The sequence below is a fragment of the Larimichthys crocea genome, chromosome XXII (assembly GCF_000972845.2).
Source record: "Larimichthys crocea isolate SSNF chromosome XXII, L_crocea_2.0, whole genome shotgun sequence".
Taxonomy (NCBI): domain Eukaryota; kingdom Metazoa; phylum Chordata; class Actinopteri; family Sciaenidae; genus Larimichthys; species Larimichthys crocea.
In genome coordinates this window covers 5,253,240-5,277,296 of record NC_040032.1, presented here as the reverse complement: position 1 = coordinate 5,277,296, position 24,057 = coordinate 5,253,240, and the positions used below count along the sequence as shown (strand labels likewise).

The following is a 24,057-nucleotide window of genomic DNA, read 5'->3' as shown; positions in this document are numbered from 1 at the left end:
ATCATTAAGTCACAAGTAACAAGACTGTCAGATGACACAGACGAGGAGTCAATCAGAAACATCTGTAAGCAAACCATCGGTCACAGCAGAGCTGGAAGAAATGACCTGAAAATTAGTAACACGTCTAAAAAAATTCATCAGTACATTAAAGTGTCTGTCTATTGTGCACTAGTTTTTATATGTTTGCATGGATAAAACAGGGATACTCAACTTTTTTTCATGTCAAAGACCACCATAATAGATGCCCATTGGGCCATAGACCCCAAATTTGAGAGGATTTTGTCTTAAGGGATCTCATCTAGAGTATTTACGGTGAGTTATTGTTTTTAACTTCAGTTTTTTGCAACGACTATACAAGCGGGATTCTTACTTGAAGGGTACTCGCACTGGAGAACAATTCAAGCAACAGTGGAATATATTTACAGTTCCGGATATTAGAAAACAGCGCAGTGAGAAAGAGGTTAGAAGGTCACATTGCCCCCCTCAACCCTCGTAAAGAAGAGGCACTGTGAAATCAAGAGTGAAGTCAGTAGATGAGAAATACCCACCAACTGAGCAACACATGCACAGACGACAATCAAAGTACCATCCTACATCGGATCCACAGAACACACACACACACACACCAACATGTGAAGTTAGTTACACTCACTCAAGGAACACACGCACACACACCCCTCCATCTCTCAGAGTGTAAACAGGTTGTAAATTTCCTTACAGGGACAGATGAAAGAGTCAAAGCACATGGCAAATTGTCATGTACGATCGCATATGGTCGTCACACTGACTGTGTTTGCAAACAGTAGAAGCGCCAGCACACAGGCACAACACAGCATTAGTAGAGTAATGTCCAGCACAAAATGAAGTGCATATTTGGTAACGAGAAGTGTTTGCTCGACTCCTTTTTTCTGCTATATAATATCTAAATATTTTTTAGATTGTCTGCCTCATCTCAACATTTTAATGTTTAATGTCTTAACTTCCTCCTGTACAGCTTTGCATAACGCAGACATACTTCACACATTTGAGTTACACACTCAATTTCTCACCTCCTATAAAGCAAAATCTGACCTTTGTATCCACGCTGGCCTCGACCGAGGTCATAAATACAGTTGACTTGGCCTGTTGAGAAATGTCATTACATCTTTATGTGTCAAATTAGTTTCTTTGTATTAATGTACCAGAGATTTATTCCTGTAACTCTCTTTGAAAAAAGCAATCTGGTGTTATACATGATTTAGTTTCCTTGTTTTGGAAAGTACAGGGTGATTGTGTGTGTGTGTGTATGTGTGAGGCTATATATAGAGTGTGAACTTCTACTAATATAGAAAGGTAGTGCCAGAGTATATATGAAACTGTTCGACAGGCTGATTATTGACAGTGATGAAGAGGAAATGAAAGAAGATTTTAATTCCCATAGGTCATGTGATTTCTTTAAAAAAAAAAAGGAAAAAAAAAGAAAAAGAAAGTCACTCTCACACTAACAGAAACCCACAGAGTGTGATCACCTCAATATCAGCCAATTCCCCACAGAAACAACAGCAAATCTGTCAGGAAATGGATAGTGACTGACATCAGTGTTTCAGATAAAGCAAATCCACATGCTGCAGGTTTCTACTGGCAGGAGCCTCACTTCAGATTTGGGTTAAAAGTAGAAATACACTTATCGTATTTTACTTGCTTGTCATAAGGCGAAAAACAGAGAAACAAGCACTGGGTGGATTTAGTCCAAGTGGACACATGCATCTCTATACAGGTGGGCTGACAGGCGGATAGTTGCAGCCGTTCATTCGGCAGTGTACTTTGAAACTCCTCGCTGACCCTGGGCGCGAGAGGGAGGAGGGACTCGGCATGTTTACAAGTTGTGAGCCACTAACCTACAAACTTTGTGGTGTGGGTCTGTGTGTGCATGAGCCTTTTTATAGATGACCGGCTAAACAAAGGGGCTACATGCTTGTTCTGGGGAGCTGCTCAACATGCAAACATGAAAACAATGACAGAGTAGGCTACACAAGCAGGTGGCTAATTACTTACGACTGCTAGTTAGAAGGTAATTCTTTATAGATTAAAGGTTAATAAAGACAAATCTATACATTCTTTAGGTTGTATACAGACGGAAACTCAACATGGTGTTGTGATCGCGTCCAATACATCTCGAAAAGATCTGTTAGATCTAGTTAAATTAAATTATGGCACAATACGAGCATGACTAAGGATATCAAAAATGTTGGCTCTCAGTACCATCCTGCAGGAAATGCTTTGTCATGTTTGTCGGTTTTAGTGCAGTTATTTCATTGTGCCGTATCACTATTGTATGTTGTCTAACTTAACCACACATTTTAGGCTAGCTCCCATTGTAAACACGTCATAGACAAAGACAGGTTATGAGTCTAGACTTGGCTTTCATGAATGAGAGCATTGAGAACCTAAATGGTCTCAGCGTGATTTAATAGGAGCCAAAAGATTTTTTGCAGGCTTTGTCATTGGTTTCGGTGGGTTTTTTTTAAATGATCAACAAAGCGTGTGTGAAGTATTAATGAGTAGATTTATGTTGCTATTTTCAGATCTGCTAGTGTGAGAGAGAGACAATGCTGTCATTGATTAACTACAAGCTGAGAACACCCATCTGGGAGGCCTGGACAAGTCACTCTGTAAACAACGACACAGGAGAAACTGCATGGGTTCACTCCAGCAGGCCAATGAGTCACCTGGGTGCAACATCCCGCAACTCAGACAAACACACACACACCTACCTCATGAAGACCACACAGATAAACACCGGGGTCTAAACAAAGAGTATGAAACTTGCCCTCTGTCTCCTCTCAAGTGAAACTTGTAATGAGGGCAATAATAATAAAGCAGCAAATCCTGTAAATGTGTGGCAATTTTACTTAATTAATGACTAAAAATGTCAATCTTAAAACTATTATCTGAATTTTGTCTGAACTTCATAACACCGGGTCAGAGTTAATCCCTCTTGCTGCTTTACGGCACAATGGTAGATTACTTTACAGCATGAAAATGAAATGTGGCCACTCACTAAAAAAAAAAAAAAAATGGAGCTCAAGCTCTCAGAGTTATTTTAGATGGCTGGTGGCAGCAAAAGTGCAAAGACGGATGGAAAAAACAAAAACATCCTGCAACATGTTTGACCTCTAGCATCCTCTTGGTGACAGGAAGCGTGGGAGGAATTATGGGAAATGTGGTCTTAATCTAGAGAAACACTAGCACTAACGACACCACATGAAGTTACCAACCGTCTCAGCTCTTCTTTTTTTTTTTTTCTCCCCCACACACTAACTGCAGCATGGTATCACAATTAATCTGATGTTCTCTTCAGAGACGGTTTATGTAAACATAAAAAGGGTCAACACGTAAGATTATGTCTGGAATAATGTGTCTGAATATAAATATATAGATATATATATATAAAAAAAAAGAGTTAATAATATCAATCAAAACCGCACTTCCTTTGCCAACACCTGTCTTTTACTGCTCTACAGTTCCCCCCCAGTCCCACCTTCCCTCTGTGCCGGAAAGAAATAAGTGGATGAATAATTACAGGTATAAACACCTCGAGGCCATCTGAAGGGTTTTTTTCCCCTCATCTTCTGATATACTTTTAAACATTTCCGCCTCTCTACATAGTCTGAACAGTTTCTTTAGGCGTCTTCACAGCCCGCTACATCAAAGCCGGCGGGCGTCAAGGACGCTCTTATGGTCATTTGTATTTAATCCCCCTCCTCCCTCCTCTCTCTTCACCCCCCCCCTCCATCTATAATGCTTCCCCTTACCTCTGCAGCCGTCCCTCTTCAAACTCTCTGTCTTCGTCCACATCTATTTTGATCTCTTGCTCATATTTCCTGTTCAAAGCAGAGGGGGGCTACCTGAGAGACCGACTGAAGGTGCTAACCTGTGACGAGACCACACACGCAGATACTTCTATACTATATTATTTAGCTATTAAATGCATTTTTGTGATGCGACACGTGTTGATTTATGATTCCACTTCTATAGATATAATTATACAACTTGTTTTTTTATCTGATCTTGGTTGAATGTAGATCTAGGTATGTTTCAAGTGATTATTTCAGACATAAATGTCACTTCTTGCAGCTTTAAAATGTGAATATATTTCCTTTGCTTTTTAGATAGAAAAATAAATATTTCTATCTATTCTATCTATATTTGTGCTGGTCAGACAAAACTAAATATCTGGTTAGGTTACCTTATGTCTGGGAATTTGTAATTCATGATGAAGACTAAACAAATGATCAGTTGTTTAAAATAATTCATGATGAAGACTAAACAAATGATCAGTTGTTTAAAATAATCCTCAGTTACAGCCTCACACCTGAATCTCATCAGGTGTGGGGCTGTTAATATATGTCTATATAATATGTTTAATATGTTAATATTGTTAATATTAGTTCTCTAGATTAAATAGTTTTGTTGAGGAGAATTTTTCTTACTTCTGTGGTTTAAATTTTGTTAGAAATATAATAAATACAAAAAAAATGAGTGATGTAAAAGTTGGAAACTTCTCCCACACTCACAGATTTTTGCATGTTCTGGCTTAGAGCAATAATGGAGATTTGCCGTCCTATCGTCAACCTCATAATCTTAGACTTTCCACAATCATAATCTCACACTTACATACATCGCAACAATGGCAGTGTATGTAAAAAAAACAAACAGTCCTTAAAGACACTTGGAGATGTAAGATTTCCAATGCGACCCCAGCTTTTGCTGCCTTCCAGTGAAAGCTGCTTTTCTTTTAGGCCTCTTAAATCTTAGTGGCGGGGTCCTTATCGTAACCAGTCAGAGGCAGGGAGGCCCCAGCACCGCTCATCCCAGCCCCTGGGTCTGCATAAAGGGGGGGATTAGAGAGGCCTCAGCCTGTGTTGCTGCCATTGTTTACCCAGGGACTAGGGGCTGGCTGAACAACCCCCCTGTCAACACCGCAACACAATGGGAAACAAGGAAGTGGCAAGATCCTAGAGACTTGCACACACACATGCCATTCCCTTGATCTTGGAGGATCGACTTTGTGTTATTTGGGAGATACAAGGAGGAAAAAGGGGGTGGTGGGGGGTGGGGAAGGGGAGCTTGTTAGCAACAGCAGCTGATTTCTGAATGAATACGAGGGAGAGGAGGAGGTATGAGGAAGTGTATGGGGCAGAGGCATGAAACTTAACATTCTCCCCAAAAAATACAGAGCAAACAGGCTGTCAGCTGAAGTGCGTTATTCCACTGTTGTTTGCAAGATTTGGAAATTCTATTTCGGTTCATAAAAAGCCATGAAGGGTCATTTTGAAAGCTGAGATAGTTCAAAATTTAAAAAAAAAAAAAAAAAAACACACTGCAGCTGAGTCTTTGGGGTGTTAGAAATGACGACCCCCCACCCTTCCCAAACATGTAAACTGTCTCTCAGTACTCTTCCTGTCAATTTTCAATTTTAGTCTGTGAAACGAAATGTCAAATGAGCAGGAAATTCCCCCAAACAAGATAATGACACTGCACGCAGAGCTGTTAAAACACCGGCTTGTAAATTCCTGTGACTAAGTTTGCATACTGTCAAACAGCATTAAAAAAACAACAACAACAACAACATTTAACTTTCCCAAAATGTACTGGTTAATACAGTAAGCCCTCGTCCAGGTACAGAGAGCGGGAAAGTGTTTCAGAGCGGTGTGTTGTCTTCGGAGCTTGTTGACGTCTTCGTGTGACCACAGCTTCCACATCAGAGGGAGTTTCACAGCCTCTCTGACAGTGAATAAAACTGCATGCCGCCGAATATCAGACGCTAGGTTTAATTGCTTTTCAATTTGCAGTCAATGACCTGCAAACAGGACAGGCTGAACGTCTCGCAGTCTGGCAACAGAGTGTCTTTAACAGTCAACCGTCACTTCATCACGCCATATCACGTTTGATTTATCTTCTTACGGTTTTCGGCTGATTGAAACTGATCTGAATGCAAAAACTTCAATCCGGGTTGTGAGTTGTTGTACGCCTGGACATAGAAGCTGATCTCATAAAAAGCTTGGTAATGATATATTATATAATTATTGATATAATAATTCAATCTCATCTAAATACTTCCTACGTCAAAATATAAGCGCTAACCACCAGTCACTCTTTGTGAGTCATTGGCCACCTCAGGAAATGTACGACACTTGTTTGTTGTTTTAGAGGATGCGCAACCCGCTAATTTCAATCTCAACTATGATGCAATGTGACTTCTACTATTTTATTTCTGCTGTTTCTTTGTTCTAACCCACAGGGGCGTTGCTATTTTCTGATTGCCACTTGTTGTGCTATCAGACTCCGCGGCAACAACGGTATGATAATAATAATAATAATAATAATAATAATAATAATAATAATATCTTTTCTTTGATATTAGAAGTTTTAGAGGGAATCTAAAGGGGAGCTTAGTCATTTGTGTTGTCTACAAAGATCTTTGTTTGAAAGAACGGTCATTAGATTACAATAAGCTGGTATTAATACAAATAAGTCCACAATAACAATAACACTTGGTAACCAAAATGTGATGCAGACCTATGATGGGTCTGTTTTTCAACTCTTCTTTCCCTGCTCCTCTCTGCTTTCTCTATTCCTTCTTGCATTTGGTCCACTTTCTATGAAATGTCTTCGCAAACCATAATCGACCATTAAAAACAACACACGACAGTGTTAGCATAACCACAGATCAACACACCAAAATATATATTTGCTCAGCCGCACGGCAGCACTCGTGAGCTGGAAGAGATGGAGAGGTGGAAAAGGAAAATAGGAAAGGAGTTGGGAGAGAGATGATGCTGAAGAGAGGACGATGCTCAGTTTTTATTGACGATCTCCCCTCCCTTGGGTTTGACTCCTGGAGACGACAAAGACTCATGATCCTTTCATAAACACGGTCTGCTGGTAATCCACAGCATTATACACACATACCACTGCATCCACAAACTCTGGATAACAAACACACACACACACACAAACAAACCATACAGCAAACATTAGCGCATAAAACACACCATGAAGCCTGGATACAAACACAAGCCTACGGCGACAAACTTAAGGAGGACACATGCAGATGAAGACACACACACACACACACGTGTGCGCAGAAAAGATGCCCAAACCGTAGATACATACAAATGACTTTAGTGTAATGAAAGAGCAAACACACACACACACACACACACACACACAAACAAACAAACACAATATGCACTGTCTGACACACTCCGGATAAAGCTTTATCCAAAGACAACAAGCTGAGGCAGTTTAGTCATATCTCTGAATCCCACAAATCTCCCTCTTTGGCCACATCCCCCAAAAGGACAGCTGATATCTACATTAATATGACAACAGTGAAAAGTCCCATGAAATGTTGTAATATGAGTATTATCGCTGAATGGGATACAGAGGGAAAACACTTTGCAGCCGCCTCGACAGTCTCTAGTTTTCACTTCTTAACAGAGATTAGAAGCTTTTATACATGAGATGTTAAAATTAATGCCAGAAGAATAAGGGTTGTGATTTATCCATCCTTTTTGTCTATTTCAGACAATCTGCTTCATGTGAACATGGAAAATGATACGTTAATCTCTTCAGAAGAGCTTCTGTTCTGTGAGATCAGACTGAGACAAACGATTGACGTCCCTGGACGTTTTGGATTCAAACCTTCCAAAAAAAAAAAAAAAAAAAAAAAAAAAAGGCATGAATAATCAAATATTTTGAAAATCAGATAGAATTATTACATTAGTTTTGTACAACAACCCACGCAGTATCCGGGAGAGGTTAGGGACAAATATATTATAATTAATATCTGACTTACAGTCATTGATGTCGTTGATGTTCTCACAATGAGTTTAACAGTTTAAAAAGGAGTTTACAGGAATACACAGGGGTTTTGAGAAATTTGTTTTGCTGATAAAAATGGTAAATGCTGACAACATCTCGGTTCCCACTGACTTGGAAGATTCCCATCATCGCCTCTTTACAAACAAACTAATAATAGTATAACCTTGCATCTAACATAAAAGGACTGCTGCTAATGAATGTTATCGATTCATCTACAGATTATTTTCACAAGTTATCGTTTGACCTATAAGACATCAGAAAACCCTCACATCGTCTCAGATCTCAGGGTAATGTCTTCAGGCGTCTTGTTTTGTCTGACCACAGCCAAAAACACAAAGATATTCATCTTACAGTGATAAAAAACAGAGAAAGTTCTCACATTTGAGGAGCTGAAAGCAGAGAATGTTCGGCTTTAAATAATTACTTAAAGATGAATAAACTATCTACATTAAATATAAATCTCTCTGCACGATGAATACACGATTGCTCGGCTGAGACAGCTTCAAAGACTGACCAAACTGATTCTACACTGAATTGTTTTTTTAATCTAGCAACCTTCCAAACATGCAATTACACTCATGAACTACTTTGTATTGATAAAATATCAGTTTGATGCATAGGAGCAAATCAGGGACAGCTGGATAAAAAGTTGCTACCATCACTGAAAAGGTAGGCTTACAGAGAAGGCCCCATAAAACATGCGTGCTTAAATATTCTTCTAATCATTGATTGACAGAAAAAAATTCAGCTAAATCTGCTGCCATCTCTCTGAATGCTGCTTTTTATGTGACTGTTACATAAGACATCTTCGGGTTTTGTGCTTCTTGTCAATCAAAAAAAGAGAATTCTGCAGACGTCACCGTGAGCTTCCTAGAGGTGCAAACGCCATAAAACACCAGCAGTAAAGCGGGGGACCTTTCAAAAGATGTAACATGTGTTGCCTTGTCCCGCGTTAACATCACGACACTCGGAAAACACCAAACACAAGCCGTTTTTTCTGTCATTCTCCTAGACCCTATAGTTTCCGATCCATCCCTTCCATCCATAATCATCTGCCCCACCCCAACACCCCCCCGCTCTCCCCCCAACCCCTCTAAACCACTACTCTCAGTCCTTTCAAGTGGCAGGTAGACGGGGCCTGATACGCCGCTACCGCCTCAAAACCAGCGGGCTAATTACAAGGGAAGCAGCAACAAGTGAGCATTGTGTGGAGTCTCGAAGACACACGGGGGAAAGAAAGTGCTCTTTATCTTGCCACCACGGAGCCCCCCCCCCACCCCCCTTCCACCAACCCCACCCCGCCACCATCCCACCCTCAACAAAAACAATCTCTGAGAGGCTCTGTGGTCAGCGCTCCAGGGATGGAGAAAGAGAGGAGAAGACTGTGAAGCCAAGTAGAAGAAGTAGAGACGCACTGATGAGTCGCACATGCCATCACACTTGCTCACCATGTTTGTCTAACACGATGCCGGATGTGCCGCGTTATGCAATGAGGAGTACAAAGGATGTTCAAGGAAATATGAATACGCTCTCTCGTACTAGTAGTTCATTCACTTCTATTCGGTGTAGGGGGTATGAACAACAGGCTTAGAGTTACAGAATGTGATTTCCTGGGAGAATGCTGTCGTGCGTACACGTGCCGCTCTCGCAAACAAACGCACCTTCGGGCGTTAGACCCAACAAGTGCAACGATTATCGTCGAGGATTTTCCTATACCAAGAAAAACAAAGACAAAGTTTGTACCTAACCTTTTTTGAACAGGCGAGCAAGTTCAAACCAGGCAGCTTAAAGTCACACAGATATATTACTCAGGTATAAACACATTAACCTTTTGTCGACTACGGTGGAGCTAAGACGCTGCGTTCGCAGAAAGCCTCGATGCTAAAATTACAGTTTGTTTTTTCATAGACTAGAGCTTGAAAAAATTGTTTTCTAAAACAATGTGGGGAGCTTGAGGTTTTTCAAGGAATTATTTTACTTTGAGATAGTCATCCTTTTTTTGTTTTTTTCTTTGACCCTTCAGTGACCCATTTCACATTTCCCATGACTAGCCGCCGGGTCTTGACCTGGACTTTGAAGGGGACATTGTGGTAAAACACTTAGAGACTTCAAGGTGTCATTAGCAAATCACATTTTCTGGCCATAAACCTGATTTTGTGTTACAGCAGATTCCTAATTCACTGTGCCTCACATTAGATCAGCCTACCGTACATGTGATCTCATAAACAGACATCTCTGCTGTTTAGCAATGTCTTGTCTGCTCGAGCAGGGGGTTAATTCAGGCAACAGGATTACACAGCACGTGAAATATGAATTAGGCACAACTGCTCATGTTTGGTGCAATTAGTCAGCCCATCCATGGATATTCGTTCTTATGGGTGACTTGAAGGGATTTTATGATGAATTTTTTAACGCTGTCTGGCTGGATGAGTGATACTACCGACTTGAAATCCGTCCACGAGTCTTTCTGGTGTTTGTTGCAACGGTTTAACACTCAGAACAGCTATTAAGGCAGCAACAAACCTCTTGTCATTTGTGCACGGTACACACAGATGGAAAACGTCACGTGAAACGGTTCGTGATGACGACATCAATCATATTCCAGCTTCAGCAAAGGCGTAAACAAAAACAAGCTCTCTCTCTGGTTTTCCTCATGAGGCTGCGGCGCCGAGCATGTTTTAAATACCGCTCTATTTCATGAGGCAGTCGGAGGGGAGGCAGCACAGTTCAAAGCTAAATTAGAACTCATGTAAAGTTTGTGAGTGATTTGCAGTGCTGTGATTCTGATATGATTCTGCCTTTTTTGCCTCATTTCTTGTTTCTTTATCGACTATGGAGTACGCCATAAACGGAATCTCAATCACATATTACTATATCTAAAAGGAGCATGACTGTGAAAGGAACATTTGATTCACCACAAAGGAACCACAAAAATAAAATCAGTATATAGAGATAAAAATACTATTTTTGTAAGACGTAAATGTTTGAAATATTATAAATGAGGACATAGTGTGCCGAGCCCATCCAACAGGTAAAGACACTGCAGATTTTTAAGCTGATGCAAGTGGCGGTTCACTAATTTACAAGACTAGATCCACAACAAATTAAATTAAAATTATAAAAGGAAAAAGCAGAAATACCCAAAATTAATGCTCACGCCTTTATCCAAAAAGATCAGAAAAATCACCAACACTTTATCCGTCTGTATCATCTCTGTTTGTTAATATCAAGTTTTGCCTACTGAGGATCTATTTACCTTAGCCAGAAAAAATAAAATAAAATACAAAAAAACACTAGCCAGCAACCACCAAGCTCTAAACATCTCCATCCCCGGGTGTATGTTTCTGTTTTTCAGCACCAACGATGAATATTATTTGATCACATAAATCCCCTCCTGAAGCACAAAACCATGTGTTCAGTGTTTGGACTCAGTTCCAAGAAAGAATACAAATAGGAGCAGAAGTGCACAAACTTGCACCAAAGTAGGACGTAAACAGGGAACAGATAAGGACCTCAGACTGCCCTCAGCTGCTGACACAAGAAACCATGAGGAGACTAAACAGTGACCGATGCACATCAGCCCGCAGGAGAATTAAAACAGAGTTGCACTTACAGATGGAGAAACCGAGCTGTTGGGGAAGTAAGGGTCGGGCAGCATCAGGAGCGGATACCCTGGATACGTCGGCGTCTTGTACATGCCTCCATCTTGGTGCTTTGACACTGAGGTCAGACAGGAAAAAGAGTTAGAAAGTCAATCATTTTAAAAATGTTACTTTAAATAAGAAACTTCTAATGCTCTCTAAGAGGACATATATCGTTTTATAAGGTTTGAATTCATGTATAAGTTTCTTATGGAATGGATGAAACACTGTATCCACCCTATAAGGATTAAAACTTAAATATTATCTCATACTTACTCCCACGACGCTGCTTTAAAGATTTAGCTATGTGCCTCAGAACAAAAAGAAAAACCTGACATCCAAAATAAACGTGCATACAAAGTAGGTCAACTATTTACAAGTGTTCTGGTTACTACATGTTATATCCTTGTATGAGCACCAGACGACAATACATGAGACAAAAGCGTTACAACCGCCACCTAGTCTGAGAGGCGTGAACTCCTGTAGCCTATGTGTTAATTTATCTCTCACCACCACCCCATAATAAGCATCAGAGGCCTCTCTGCAGGTCAGCTATGACTAGGTTATACCTGTTGTGTATGAAACACAGAGACAAAAGTTTTTTTTTTACTGTCCCACCCTTTTCCCTGTCATTTGTTAACCTTCTCCAAAAGGTGCTAAAACTTGTTTTTATATGGTCCCAGGGTGACAGAACACAAATTATTCCAATCAGCATCATTCATAGCCAGCAAGATTTTTCATCTTTGGGGGTTTTGAATGCTTAAAATCCACATTTGATGATAGATTTTGCTCAATTTTTCCCTTTGAGAAACGGCTGCGATGAGTTACACAAGCGAGCACAGCCTACAGTGACGCCTGTAATTAAAACCGGCATGTATACATTCTCTAAATGTGCCTTCTTCTAGGGAGGGAAAGGGAAATTTGGTCTGTTCTTTTGGGTGGCAACCCTAAAAGAAAACCCTTAAATAAGCATCTCAAGGACCCTGGCTGACCCCACTTTTGGCAAAGTCTGGCAAGAGCCTACACTGCAAAAAAAAAAAAAAAAAAATCTGGAAATCTATGCATCCTGACACATCACAGTAAAAAAAAAAAAAAAAAAGGGCAGGTCTCACCCATGTAAATACATCCAAGGCCAAGTTGTAACTTGTTAAAACTGACATGTAAAGCAAGCTTTACAACATGAATCTCTCTCTCGAAACAGAAACAAGAGGAAATCTCTCCGCCAAGCCATAGATGCGAGAGATAAACTGCAGAGCTGAACACGTTCGTGGACATCTTTTTGCAGTGTACACCTGAAAAACGACTCTTTGAAGTTGTTGTTGTTGTTTTTAAAAATGCTGCAACACGTGTCCCCCCGTGACCAAAATACTCCTCACTTCTTTGACACGGTGGGGTCGCTGGTGGAGGAGGGGGTTTCTCAGCTGTTTTCACAGACAGTAGTGGCTATGAGACGAGAGCGAGTGTGTACATGTTTCTTTCTTACCACCGTCGAGATGCTCCCGGTGTTTCTCTGCGAAGCCCCTCTGCTCGCCCTGTTGTCCCCGTCTGACCGCCTGCAAAGGACCGACAACAAACACGGGGGAGGGAATGAGACACTCCGGGAGAAAGTTCAGAAAAGGGGCGATACAAACCCCTCCGAAGAAAAACAGTGTCCAAGAGTGTGAGAGTGAGTTTAAAACAACCTTTCTCATACTTTATGGCGTGTTTTTTTTATGATTTGGCATCCCTGTATTGTAGTAAACCTCTGGTAGCCTGGGAACTTTTACTACTGTAACCCTGAAGGCATTTCACAGCGCACTTTTTTCTCTCTCGCTCTCATTCAACGCTTGTCAGCAGCGTGTAAAATAAAACAAGCTTTCTCACACACACACACACACACACTCTCTCTGTGTTATACACACACACACACTCCGTGCCACCTACCGCTGCGTTCGGACTTTGATTTATTTCCGACTCGTTCACCAGAGAGGACTTGAGGTCGGCCAGGTCTCTCTCCGTAAACGCGTTTTCTTGGATTTTCTCCTCTTGCTCCCCTTCGTCTTTGAACGCTATCATCTCATCATTCGCTCCCAGGTCGTCCCCGCCGCCGCTGCTGAGCTGAGGCATGTCTACTTCCCCCCACCCTGCGATATATGATAGACTTAAAAATATTAATAACCCCCCCTCCCAAAAAAAAAGTATAAATAAAGAAAAGAATCAAAGGTTTTGTTAAATCTCCTCAGTCTAGGGCGCCTCCAAAGTGTAGAAACCCCCACCACATGCAGAAAAAAAAGTTGAGATGTGGCTTGCTGGTTGGTAGAGGACTAATGTTTCCCTACAACAGCAAACAGCTCATTTGAGCCCAAGACAAGGAGAGGAGTCCCGACATCAAAGGGCGCCGACCGGATGATTGACAGGTCCGATGACTTGTTGGGGGGTTGTACGATTGTTTCGGCAGAGGGCTGAGTCTCTTAAAGAGACATCACCTCCCCGAGCTCAGCTGAACAGGCATTATTCATGACTTCCAGGGCCGTGTTCACACTATCCACGGTCCCCTGGGCTGCTGCGTTTTGCCACCAAAACTTCACTAAAAGTCAAACAAATATTCTAACACTATAGGAAAAATGTCAACATCTGATTGTTTTGTTTAATATTGCAGTTTCGGGAAATATATATGTAAATCTGTGTTTTCCTTATTTCCAGTGGTGGAAGTATATTTACTCAAGTACTGTATTTATGTACACATTTGAGCTACTTGTACTTTACTCGGGTATTCCCATTTCACGCCACTGTACTACTACTCCAATACATTTATGTAGCAGATATGGTTACTGTACAATGTAAGATTTTGCATACAAATTATAATGATCTTATAAAATAAGCACTGAAGTACACATTTGAGGTAGTTCTTGAGTATCTTCTTGAGTAACATGTAGTTAAAATTAGCTGCATCCATTTACAACAATAAAATGCAATGCACACATTAATGCATTAATAATATTTCAAAAGTATAATATAACACATTCACATTGACTTCTTTCTGCACTCAACACTTTTACTTTTGATACTTACATAGTTCATGCTGCTACTGATGCTTTTAAAAAATTAACATTTTAAAGGACTTTTAATTTTAGTACTTTTACAGTGTGATATTGCTACTTTTATTTCAGTAAGTAGTAAAAGTACATACTCCACCACTGATCTTTAAATAACTGCATACAGTTATTTTTTCACTCGGTTTTACTGCTAACATTTTCATTTCTTATTTACAATATTGAAATGATAATAATTCACAAAGCCTTGGTGCCATAATCCTAAAGTGAAGTTTGCACAAGAATCTCTTCTTGTTGTAAAATGAAATTACTGCCAAATGACAATGACTGGGAGGAGCGAAAACTAATTTTCACAATAAAATGTGGGAAATAATATTTTTGCGTGGAGTCAGCTCATTTTTGTCAAATGTTGCTCTTTACTGGGTTTTTCTGAGCTGAGGTGGTTTCTACTTCACATTCACCTGAATTAAACCTTAAAGTATAACAATCCTACAGCATTAATGTATAATCATTAATTTTAGGATCTTAAAATTTACAAATAATAGATTTCTTTTTATCAGCTACGCTCCATCAAATGCATCTGCACAACTCATCTAAAAGGGACTTGTATTGCAGCATTGGTTCTATACACATAAACACTGAATTTAAAAGATAGAAAACTTGTTTTTTCTTTACTTCCTGCATTTGAGTATTTCAATTTAGCATTTTTGCAACCAGTCACTGGCTGTAGAATATTATCAGCCCTCATACATTATGTATAATAAATATAAAGATTAACATTAAGAACACGCAAGATAGTGAGGTATTCTGTGTCTGATAATGGAATATGGGAGAATAAACTGCAGATCTCTTCACTGTGCATTTTATTCTATACTTACATCAATTTCTTTCATCTGTTGACAACATGCAACATTTTGCTATCTTATCAAACTGATAGCTGCTATTTTCACACAGAAATATTTAGCTTTCACTTTGTGTGTGGTGATGGAGGCAGTGGATCCTATCAGCTGTCTCTTGTGTGTGAAACCCTGCCCTCTCTTTTCTGTGATTGGTTCTCATTAGACATGTGCCTTGTCATGAGTGCTGCATTCAAAGGTTGATGATTATATTATTATACATTAGTATACAAAGATGAACGTGAGAATATTTCTATTTAAAAATGCCTGACTAGCATCAAATGTTACTATTTTTGAGGGGTATCAAGTTTAACGTTGGTAATTATGTATTGTGAGTGTTACTCCTCTCGCAGCAGTCCTTTTGTAGTGGCTGCTGTCAAACTGTTCACTTGCTAGTTTTCACATTTTGTAACAAAACTCCTCATTTGTATGGACAGAAAAGTGGCAGCTCTGGCGAGATACAGAAAAATGTAGGACATGCTGTGAAAAAAAACATCAGAAGGCATGGCATGCTCATCAATAACAGATACACAGCATGTTTTTGGCTGGTCCTTACATCCCCCAGATTTTGTTACAGTCTCCAAAAAGTGTTAGCTATTGCAACTACTTGATTGGAGGAGGGAAAGATGGAAGAAAAAACATAGTTCAAAGATGTAGAATTCTGAGTTCTGATTTCTTATCAAACTTCCTCTATTTTCCTCCCAACGCCAATGCATTTTTAATGCTGATACAGTAGCATAGCTGGTCTTCAGAGTTTTTAATTGAGAAATATTTATACACTCCCATGCTGTGACTTAATACGTGACTTAATCTGAGTCGGTTGCCTTGAATGAAAATGATGATCCACAGCTGGGAAACAGAATTAAATACAAACAGAAAATGGGCCTGGTATTTGCATAAAACTGCATATTTATACAATATCGTCAATGCATATTAATAAAAAGATTAAAATGAGCAGTTTTAATGTATGCAAATCTAAATTATAAATGAGTTGTTTAAACTCCTTGTTTATTCGCCTTGATTAAATATAGACAGCTGTTTTTCCAGAGAGACAGCACCTCTCCTGCATGGGCCACACTGCCTCGTGAGCTCGCCCCTCTCTGATACTTAACACAGTTTCCCATGAATATCTGTGCTGATAGTTACGCACATTCATCACATGGGATCACAGGTTCAACTTAGACTGTAGGCTATGGTCAGCCTGTGTGTCTCTCGCACACAGATAGACACACGAAACAAAAATCCAGAAATGAACACACACTCTCTCTCTCTGCACGCTTTCTCTCTTGACATATTTTGAGGTGCGCTGACCTACAAACACTCTCTGTCTTTATATCTGTCTCTGCCTCTCTCTCTCTCACACACACACTCACTCACACACACACACACACACACACACACACACACACACACACTTTTTTACTATGAGTCGTTTAATTATTCTTGTCAGATCTTAGTCATATTTTAAGTTCACACTACCCTTTCAGTGCAGAGTTTTTGGGACTCGCCCACACCATGAGCATCCTTTCTCATTATCTACACAATCTCTCGAACTCTGACTGTCGTGACATCAGACATCATCTGCGGGGAGGAAAGGCCAAATAAGGATACATGCAGCAGATAGAAAAGATAAGCAGCGCAGACAGAAAACAAAAGGATGCATAGCTGCTGTGACCCCAGAAGGTGAGCTTTTCACACACAGAGAAAGATGCGCGTGCTATATCCGAACAAGGCAATAACTGCGGTTGTTCTGATAAAGGAAATGTGTTTGATGCAAAGATGTGTATGTTTTCATTGATGTAAAGCTTACAGACATGTAGCGAAACGAAACATACCTGACTTTGCAGTAACGCTAACATTTAAAGATATTATTTATGTCATATACATGTTCTGGTTAAAAATATTTGCTGGAACATACAATTCAAAGTGCATAGCAAACATAAAATGTCAACTCGAAAAGTGAAAGAAAAAATTCTGTTGGAGGGGACTGGACCCTTACAGGAGTAATCTGAGAGGTCATGAACATTTTAGAATTACTGAATGATTTTATGTCCTCAATCTTTTAAAAAATATTTGAATAAAGTGAAACTCTCTGGTTGAAATGTGCACAACTGGTACATTCAACCTGTTGACGAGTGGGGGCCTGAGTACACCTTGCTTTCATTTAAGGGGCCACAAACCAAAGAGATGGGGATCGTCACAGTGGTGACAGGAAGTATAAGAGGAAACAAGATAACGTCTTTTGCTCTCGCCTGAACCCAAACATTTGTTTAAAGAAACAGATTTACAGAGCACAACAGACAAACATCGACTCCGCTGCTAGTGTGTAAAAGACTCATTTTACATGAGAAGATCATTTCAATGAGTCTCTTTCCGTTGCTCAATCATTGGTGGGGTAAATGTTTCTTCTTTAACATGTCTTTTTTTTTTCAAAGATGAATCACAGTTGGTTCAAAAAAAGATTATATATACTGTGCTTTCTAAAGAAACATCAGGCGCATTAAAGCGGCAGAGTAATTAAATCATGTCCTTTCATTGGGGTTAAGCCACATCCAAGCGAACAGCTCTTAACTGGAACCACTTGTGTGCTTTTTATTGGTAGTTTTCCTACAATCAAAACCATGTCCTTCCAAGGCTGCATCCAGACAGCAATGTGGAACCTCAACAAATCTTTACAACGGTTTTATTTTGTGTTTAAGTTTATGCGATGAAATAGTAAAGTGGTTTAAGTGAGATTAAAGATTATGACAGATTTATGTTTAATTGTTTTAGAATATTAAGTGGGCCAAGATAGCCACCAGTCTGCATGCAAAAAACATTGAAATGTTAAAGAAGATTATTTTTATGTTCTACGTAGAGGAATAAGTGTCACCCAGGTTTTAATCAAATGAATCACATGTGTTAGAGTCCTTTATTTACTCGTACTTATCTTATGTGTTGTCTGAGTTTTGCTATTAGAGACTGTCTGAAATTTGAGCAAAGCTTTTTATTCGAACAAAGAGGCTGACTTAAGTAGTCCATTGATGGGATGCCACGTAGCTCCTAAAGGTGGGTTTGATGTCTGTAGGAGGCTGAATACCCTGTGAATCATTTCAGAATTTCAAACACTTATTTAAGAAGTGGCACACAGAGGTGGAAACATTAGTAGCAGCTGCAGCACACTTTACCACAAAGAATAAAGGTTACATCTTGGAGTGAAAAATGAAACAGAGAAAAAAGTTTCCTCCAGTCGTAGAATGTTCTTGAGCAAGGCACCAAACCTGCACGTCCTCCTGTGGAATCACTCACAGACCGACAGAGCAGAGACACTGGTGAAGCAAAATAAGACCTAAATCTTGTGCCAGATAATGAGGCTTGTTCAAGTTCTAGTTTGCTGAGTGTTTGCTGATTTGATATGTGTCTTTCTCTTTTGATTTAGCAGAGCGCAGAGTCCCTTTACCTCTTCGTTAGCTCCTTATCAAACATTTATGAGCTGATATCACAGATCTGAGGAGGGCTTTGGGGGTGAAATCAACAAACATAAACAGTGGAGGAAAAAGAGCTTTGAAAACACATCGCTGGTCTTCAGTGGAGGATCAGTGGATGAAGATGCAAGCACTTTATTTGTGACTTTGGGTTCAATGTGAGAGCTAAAATGCAATGAATGTACATTTTGGTCTTATCCTGAGCAACTTAAAACAAACCAAGCAGAAAGTTCAGCAACTACATAAAAAATATCACAGCTCGAGTTAAGGATACATAAAAATAAAAGCTGGGGATCAATTTCAAATACATTTATATACACTTTGTAATCTGGATTAACGACAGATTTGGCCAAATTTAAGATCCAAACTATAAAACTGTACTTTTCATTGGTAACTGAAGACTCGACTGATGAGTTGCATCAAATCCGTTCCAATGATAGTCTTATCTGTCACTGTGTAAGAGGATATTCCACCCCCCCAAAAGAGGCAGCCTTTCGTTTTTTAAAAATTTAAACAATATATATCTCTGGAACAAAACTGTGCTCGCTTCTCCCTGTGTACTCAGAGGAAAGAACAAGCGAGCTGTGGTTGGAACAGCTCCATCTCCGCTCAGGCCCGCTTCAGTTCATGAACCTTTTAAAGACGTGCATTAACAAATCGTGCCCCGGCTTATGAAAAACAGGTCTGATAGTGACTGGAAATAGCAGTAAAGAGCTTCTGCGCCACACTGTGTCTACAAACACACGCCACGAGGTTTGTGTCAGTGCACTGCTGAGCCGATTGAGGTGAGATGAGGTGATCTTGCAGGTTGAAGCATCACGTTTGAAGGCAGGTCGAGTGGTTGGAGGATTATTTTTGAAATGTATTCCATGACAGGCTGCTGATAAGTTGTTATTTCTTCACGTTTATGTTACAAATAAACTGTATGTATGTCTGATCACTGTTTTTATTTCATACGCCTACTGTTTTGAAGGAACTTTTTAATGCCGTTCTGTTTATTTCACATGCGTTGCACAAGAGCCATATGCCTGAAAGAGCAATTTTCTGTGATAGGCTTTGTTTGTTTGTTCAGCTAAAATGAGTACATCGACAATAAGTTGATAACAGATAACTAGCCTGAAGTCATTAGCTGAGAATTACATAATGTTGGGTAGCATTTATAAAAGCAAGACATTGAAAAAATAAAAGTTTTCTCCAGAATTCCAAAAAATTAAACCAGTTCATGGAGTTGAGTGAAAAACTGTAATTTTCCTTGCATCAGCTTTCTTTTTGGTTCCATTAGATGAGAATGATGATGATGAGGAGGAGGATCAGACCTTGGCCTTCAGTCTTCGGTCTACAGGTTACTGTGCCCTGCACACACACTCTCTCTCCCTCTCTCCCTCTCTCTCTCTCGCTCTCTCTCTCTCTCTCTGCAAACACACACACACACACACACTGCTCACTGGCAGCACAGGGAGAGACGTGCTGTAATCTGGGAGGCAGGGAACAAAGGGCCTCGTTAATGCAGAGACTCGCGGGGGCCTTTGATGTGGAGCCAAGTCATTCACTCCTTACACACACACACACACACACACACACACACACACACGCACACACACGTCATTTACAGAAAGACAGAAACATGCATATGTGAGACACGCATGAGGATGTGCACATGCAGCCTCTTACCACAGAGCGCCTCAAACACACACTTCTGCAAAAACAAAAAGAAGAAAAAGTGAAGAGTGAAAACAGTGTAATCTCTGAGGCTACATGGCTGCTACTTAAAGCTTGATACATTAGATTTGAATCAGCCGAACTCTAAACACGCGCACACACTGATGAACCACAAAGCTGCAGCTTGGTAGCAAAGGAAACAAACTTTTTTCATTTTTCCATTGCATGTTTTCACCCATGATGATATCAATTCCCACCATTTGAATTCAGCAAAGAAGAAGTTATTTAAAAAAAATTAAAATCAAGAAATTAAGAAGTGCTACAAGGCTACTTTACACCTAGAGGCATATCATATCTCACTGTTATAATATTCGGTTAACATTCACAATAGTTATAGTGGAGAAATCAAAGGAAAAAATGAATTAAATTGTCTGTCTGGCTTCTTTTTTAAGGCTTTTAAGATAAAGTTAGCAAACTTAAACACATTCAAATGAAACTACCAGTCCTTAAAACATCATATTCCTTTGGATTTACATCATATCAACTTCCTCAAAGATTTAGTAGACTTATTTTGCCCAATTGTATGATTTACTTCACATTAAACCCTTCTTATTTGCTCTTCCATCTTCTTCCATTTTAGTCAGATCATGTCATATTTCTGTTGTACTGACTGGTATTAGTTGCAGCTGTAGTAGTAGTGCTTGCGGCGGTAGAGACAATTATGGTAATATTTGACTATAAGGATAAGCGATTTCATGGTTTGACATACAGTACATTGAGCATCTTATGTCCAACATAATAAAGGAAACTCGTGAAGCAATAAATTAGCCACAGATCAGTATTCAGTGGGATGTTAGATCTCATAACCTCCGCAAAGTTCAAAGCACACTAATTAAGAAATCCTCAAGAAAACTGCGTATATCCTTCAAAAATGCTCACATTACTCTCACAACTTGAAATGGTTTCCTCTAAAGTGGTTTGTTTCATGATTTTGATTTCCTTCTGCATGAAATGACCAAACCAAATATGAAATATGTTAGTGACAGCCACACAAGATGAATGTCAAAGAGTAGGCCCGTGTGAAAAATATTCATCTGTAATTAGAGCCTTTCTTAAACACACATGTAATTGTTTAGGTTCAATTATCCAACAACCAACACTTAAAGCATCAGAGATCTATTTACGGAAACAAAATGTATACTGTTCATTTTTATGCGTTTATGCGTTTATGTTTTATGTCTCCAGCTACTGCTGTAGTTTTTCTTTGTCAATTTAAAGGTCCTAAAGCTTTATTATTATCATCTTCAGGTGATTATAAAATATTATAAAGATCAGAATCATGTTTTTGTTACCTTAGTGCCTAATGAGCCTTTTCTATCTACAGATGCTGTGGGTCCTCTTCCACAGAGTCCACCATGTTGAGCTGTCAAGTTTCTACAGTAGCCCAGAATGGCCAAACTAAACACTGGCTTTAGATATTAACATTTTTCTGCACATTTTGTGGCTTCAATAGTTTCCCCTTCATACCTACAAGGGGAGGGTGAGGCGAAGGGGTTGTGATCAGCAAATGCACTGCTAGATATCACAAAATCTGCACTACGCACTGTTGTGCCACATTGCAGCCTCATAGAGCCATATAACTGTTTGATGATTGATGATAGGTCAGTATTGTTAATTACATCTCATCTTTTTTTTCAATTCTCCACAACATTAAAACTTTTGTTTCTAAAAAAGATTTACAAATAAAATATCCGATGATCAGCCACAGTATACAGTATTTTTTATGTTAGCAGCTGTGGCTGTAGCTGTATAGTGGACTTAGTGTAATTATGATAATTATTTCTACTATTGTCATCAGTATTGTTGTTGTTGTTATTATGCTAGCTGAGTGGCTAATCCCTCTTCCAGCATATTGTGATGCAGAAAACTGCAGCTGTCTGGTTAGTGTGGCCGTGCTGTTGTTCTCCTCTGCTGAACCAACCTGATATTAGTGGTTAGTGTGTTCACCACAGCCAGAGAGGCCCGACTCTGTCTCTGATGAAGGTTCTGCCCAGAGCTTCATCTACCAGAACACAACACACTGCATGAAACAGGATGTTAATAATCAAAGTCTTATTCTATTCATCTGTTGAGCTTGTCTTCTCCGCTATGGTCTCATTTATTTACTGTTTGATGTCAGAGATATACTTGGTTTTTTATGAATTTTATTATAATATTTTTTTTTTTAAATCTTGCATTGCTTCTGCATAATTTTGCCTTGTTGGTTTTGGCCTCCGATGAATTTAGGAAAAAAGAAACAAGAGATCATCTGCTTTCAATGGTGAGACCACAATAAAATTTACTAAATTTTTGACGGCGATGGAACAGTTTAAAATATGATTGCTCTTTCCTGACACACTCATCCTCCTCAGCTGTAACATAAAGCAATTGTTTGTCTCTGTTGTCTTTAGTGACATTTCAAAACTCAGCTACTTTGCAGCGTTTTTATTACCAAACCAACGTATTTTAGCTGCAATATCCTTCTTGCAGCTGACTTTCTATCATACATTTCGTCCTTTTTACTTCAGTTTACTCGCCTTGGAAGAGCTGTAACAGATTTATAATACTTTTAGAATAAACTCACTCGCACACCCATTCCCTGTTTGCAGCCTCCCATGAAAACCATGTTGTTTAAAACTGTCACTGAACCAAATCTCAACATTTGTCTTAGCTGCGTCCACCTTTGCATATTGGGTGACTCAGCTGGCAAGACTGGAAAATAGTAAAAAAAAAAAAAAAAAAGAAGAAGAAGAAAAGAAAAAGAAAGACACGTTTTAACTGGCACAAAGAGGAACTTGTGGTGATGCTAATGATTTAGCCATACAGAGTCCCCAGATGGTCCATTATGTGGAGTTTAATATAAATGGTAGAGTAGGGCAGAGAGTGTGGGTGGCCATGTCCATACTGGTGCAGTGGGCAGCTCAAGGGTAGTGGTGGCTAATGATGACCACACACACACACACACATTGACATATTGCATCCATCCATTAAAACACACAAAAAAAATATTTTGCTGATGTTCTTCAGTGTTTTAAGTGGTTTAATGGGAAACCAAGTTTTCCAGGTGGTGTCATCTCAGTTTGGTTGGATGTTTTTCCAACAGCCACTTCTAGTGGCTCCGTGTGTCCAGAGAAAAGAGCAGAGAACTACATGTATGTGAGCAAACTCACACACACACACACACACCGCACGCCACACACAAGCCCTTGATGACAGCTACGACATGCCAGACAATTCACCTACAATGACAAGGAACAAAACTAAAACTAAAATCACAATTACAGCCTCGACAAATCCACCATTGTATTCACTCTCCTTGGGGTTTTTTTTTTTTTTTTAAAGAGGAGCGTCACAAATCCAGAGAGAGATCAGAGCACTCTCAAACTAAGCCTCCATTTACCCTGATGGCAGGCCTATTAAATGCATGCGTCCACAGTGGTCTCTTTCTAGTGGTGAG

The 24,057-nt window shown here is 39.6% G+C and overlaps 1 protein-coding gene across 11 annotated transcripts in view; it reads right to left on the bottom strand.

Annotated features, from left to right (window-relative positions):
• The window catches only part of tcf7 (transcription factor 7), a 69,418-nt gene extending 55,513 nt beyond the window's left edge, over window positions 1–13,905 (bottom strand). For 4 of the 11 annotated variants that reach the window (XM_027273346.1, XM_019264559.2, XM_019264564.2 and 1 more), the window contains exons 1-3: window positions 13,434–13,905; window positions 12,994–13,063; window positions 11,483–11,589 (exon numbers count right to left, since the gene is read on the bottom strand). In XM_027273346.1, coding sequence (XP_027129147.1) covers window positions 11,483–11,589; window positions 12,994–13,063; window positions 13,434–13,616 — 360 coding nt within the window. In that variant the 5' untranslated portion in view covers window positions 13,617–13,905. The remainder of the gene's footprint in view (window positions 1–11,482; window positions 11,590–12,993; window positions 13,064–13,433) is intronic. The other 7 variants (XM_027273347.1, XM_019264561.2, XM_019264566.2 and 4 more) reach the window with 3 other exon arrangements.
• Between the last annotated feature and the right edge of the window lie 10,152 nt (window positions 13,906–24,057).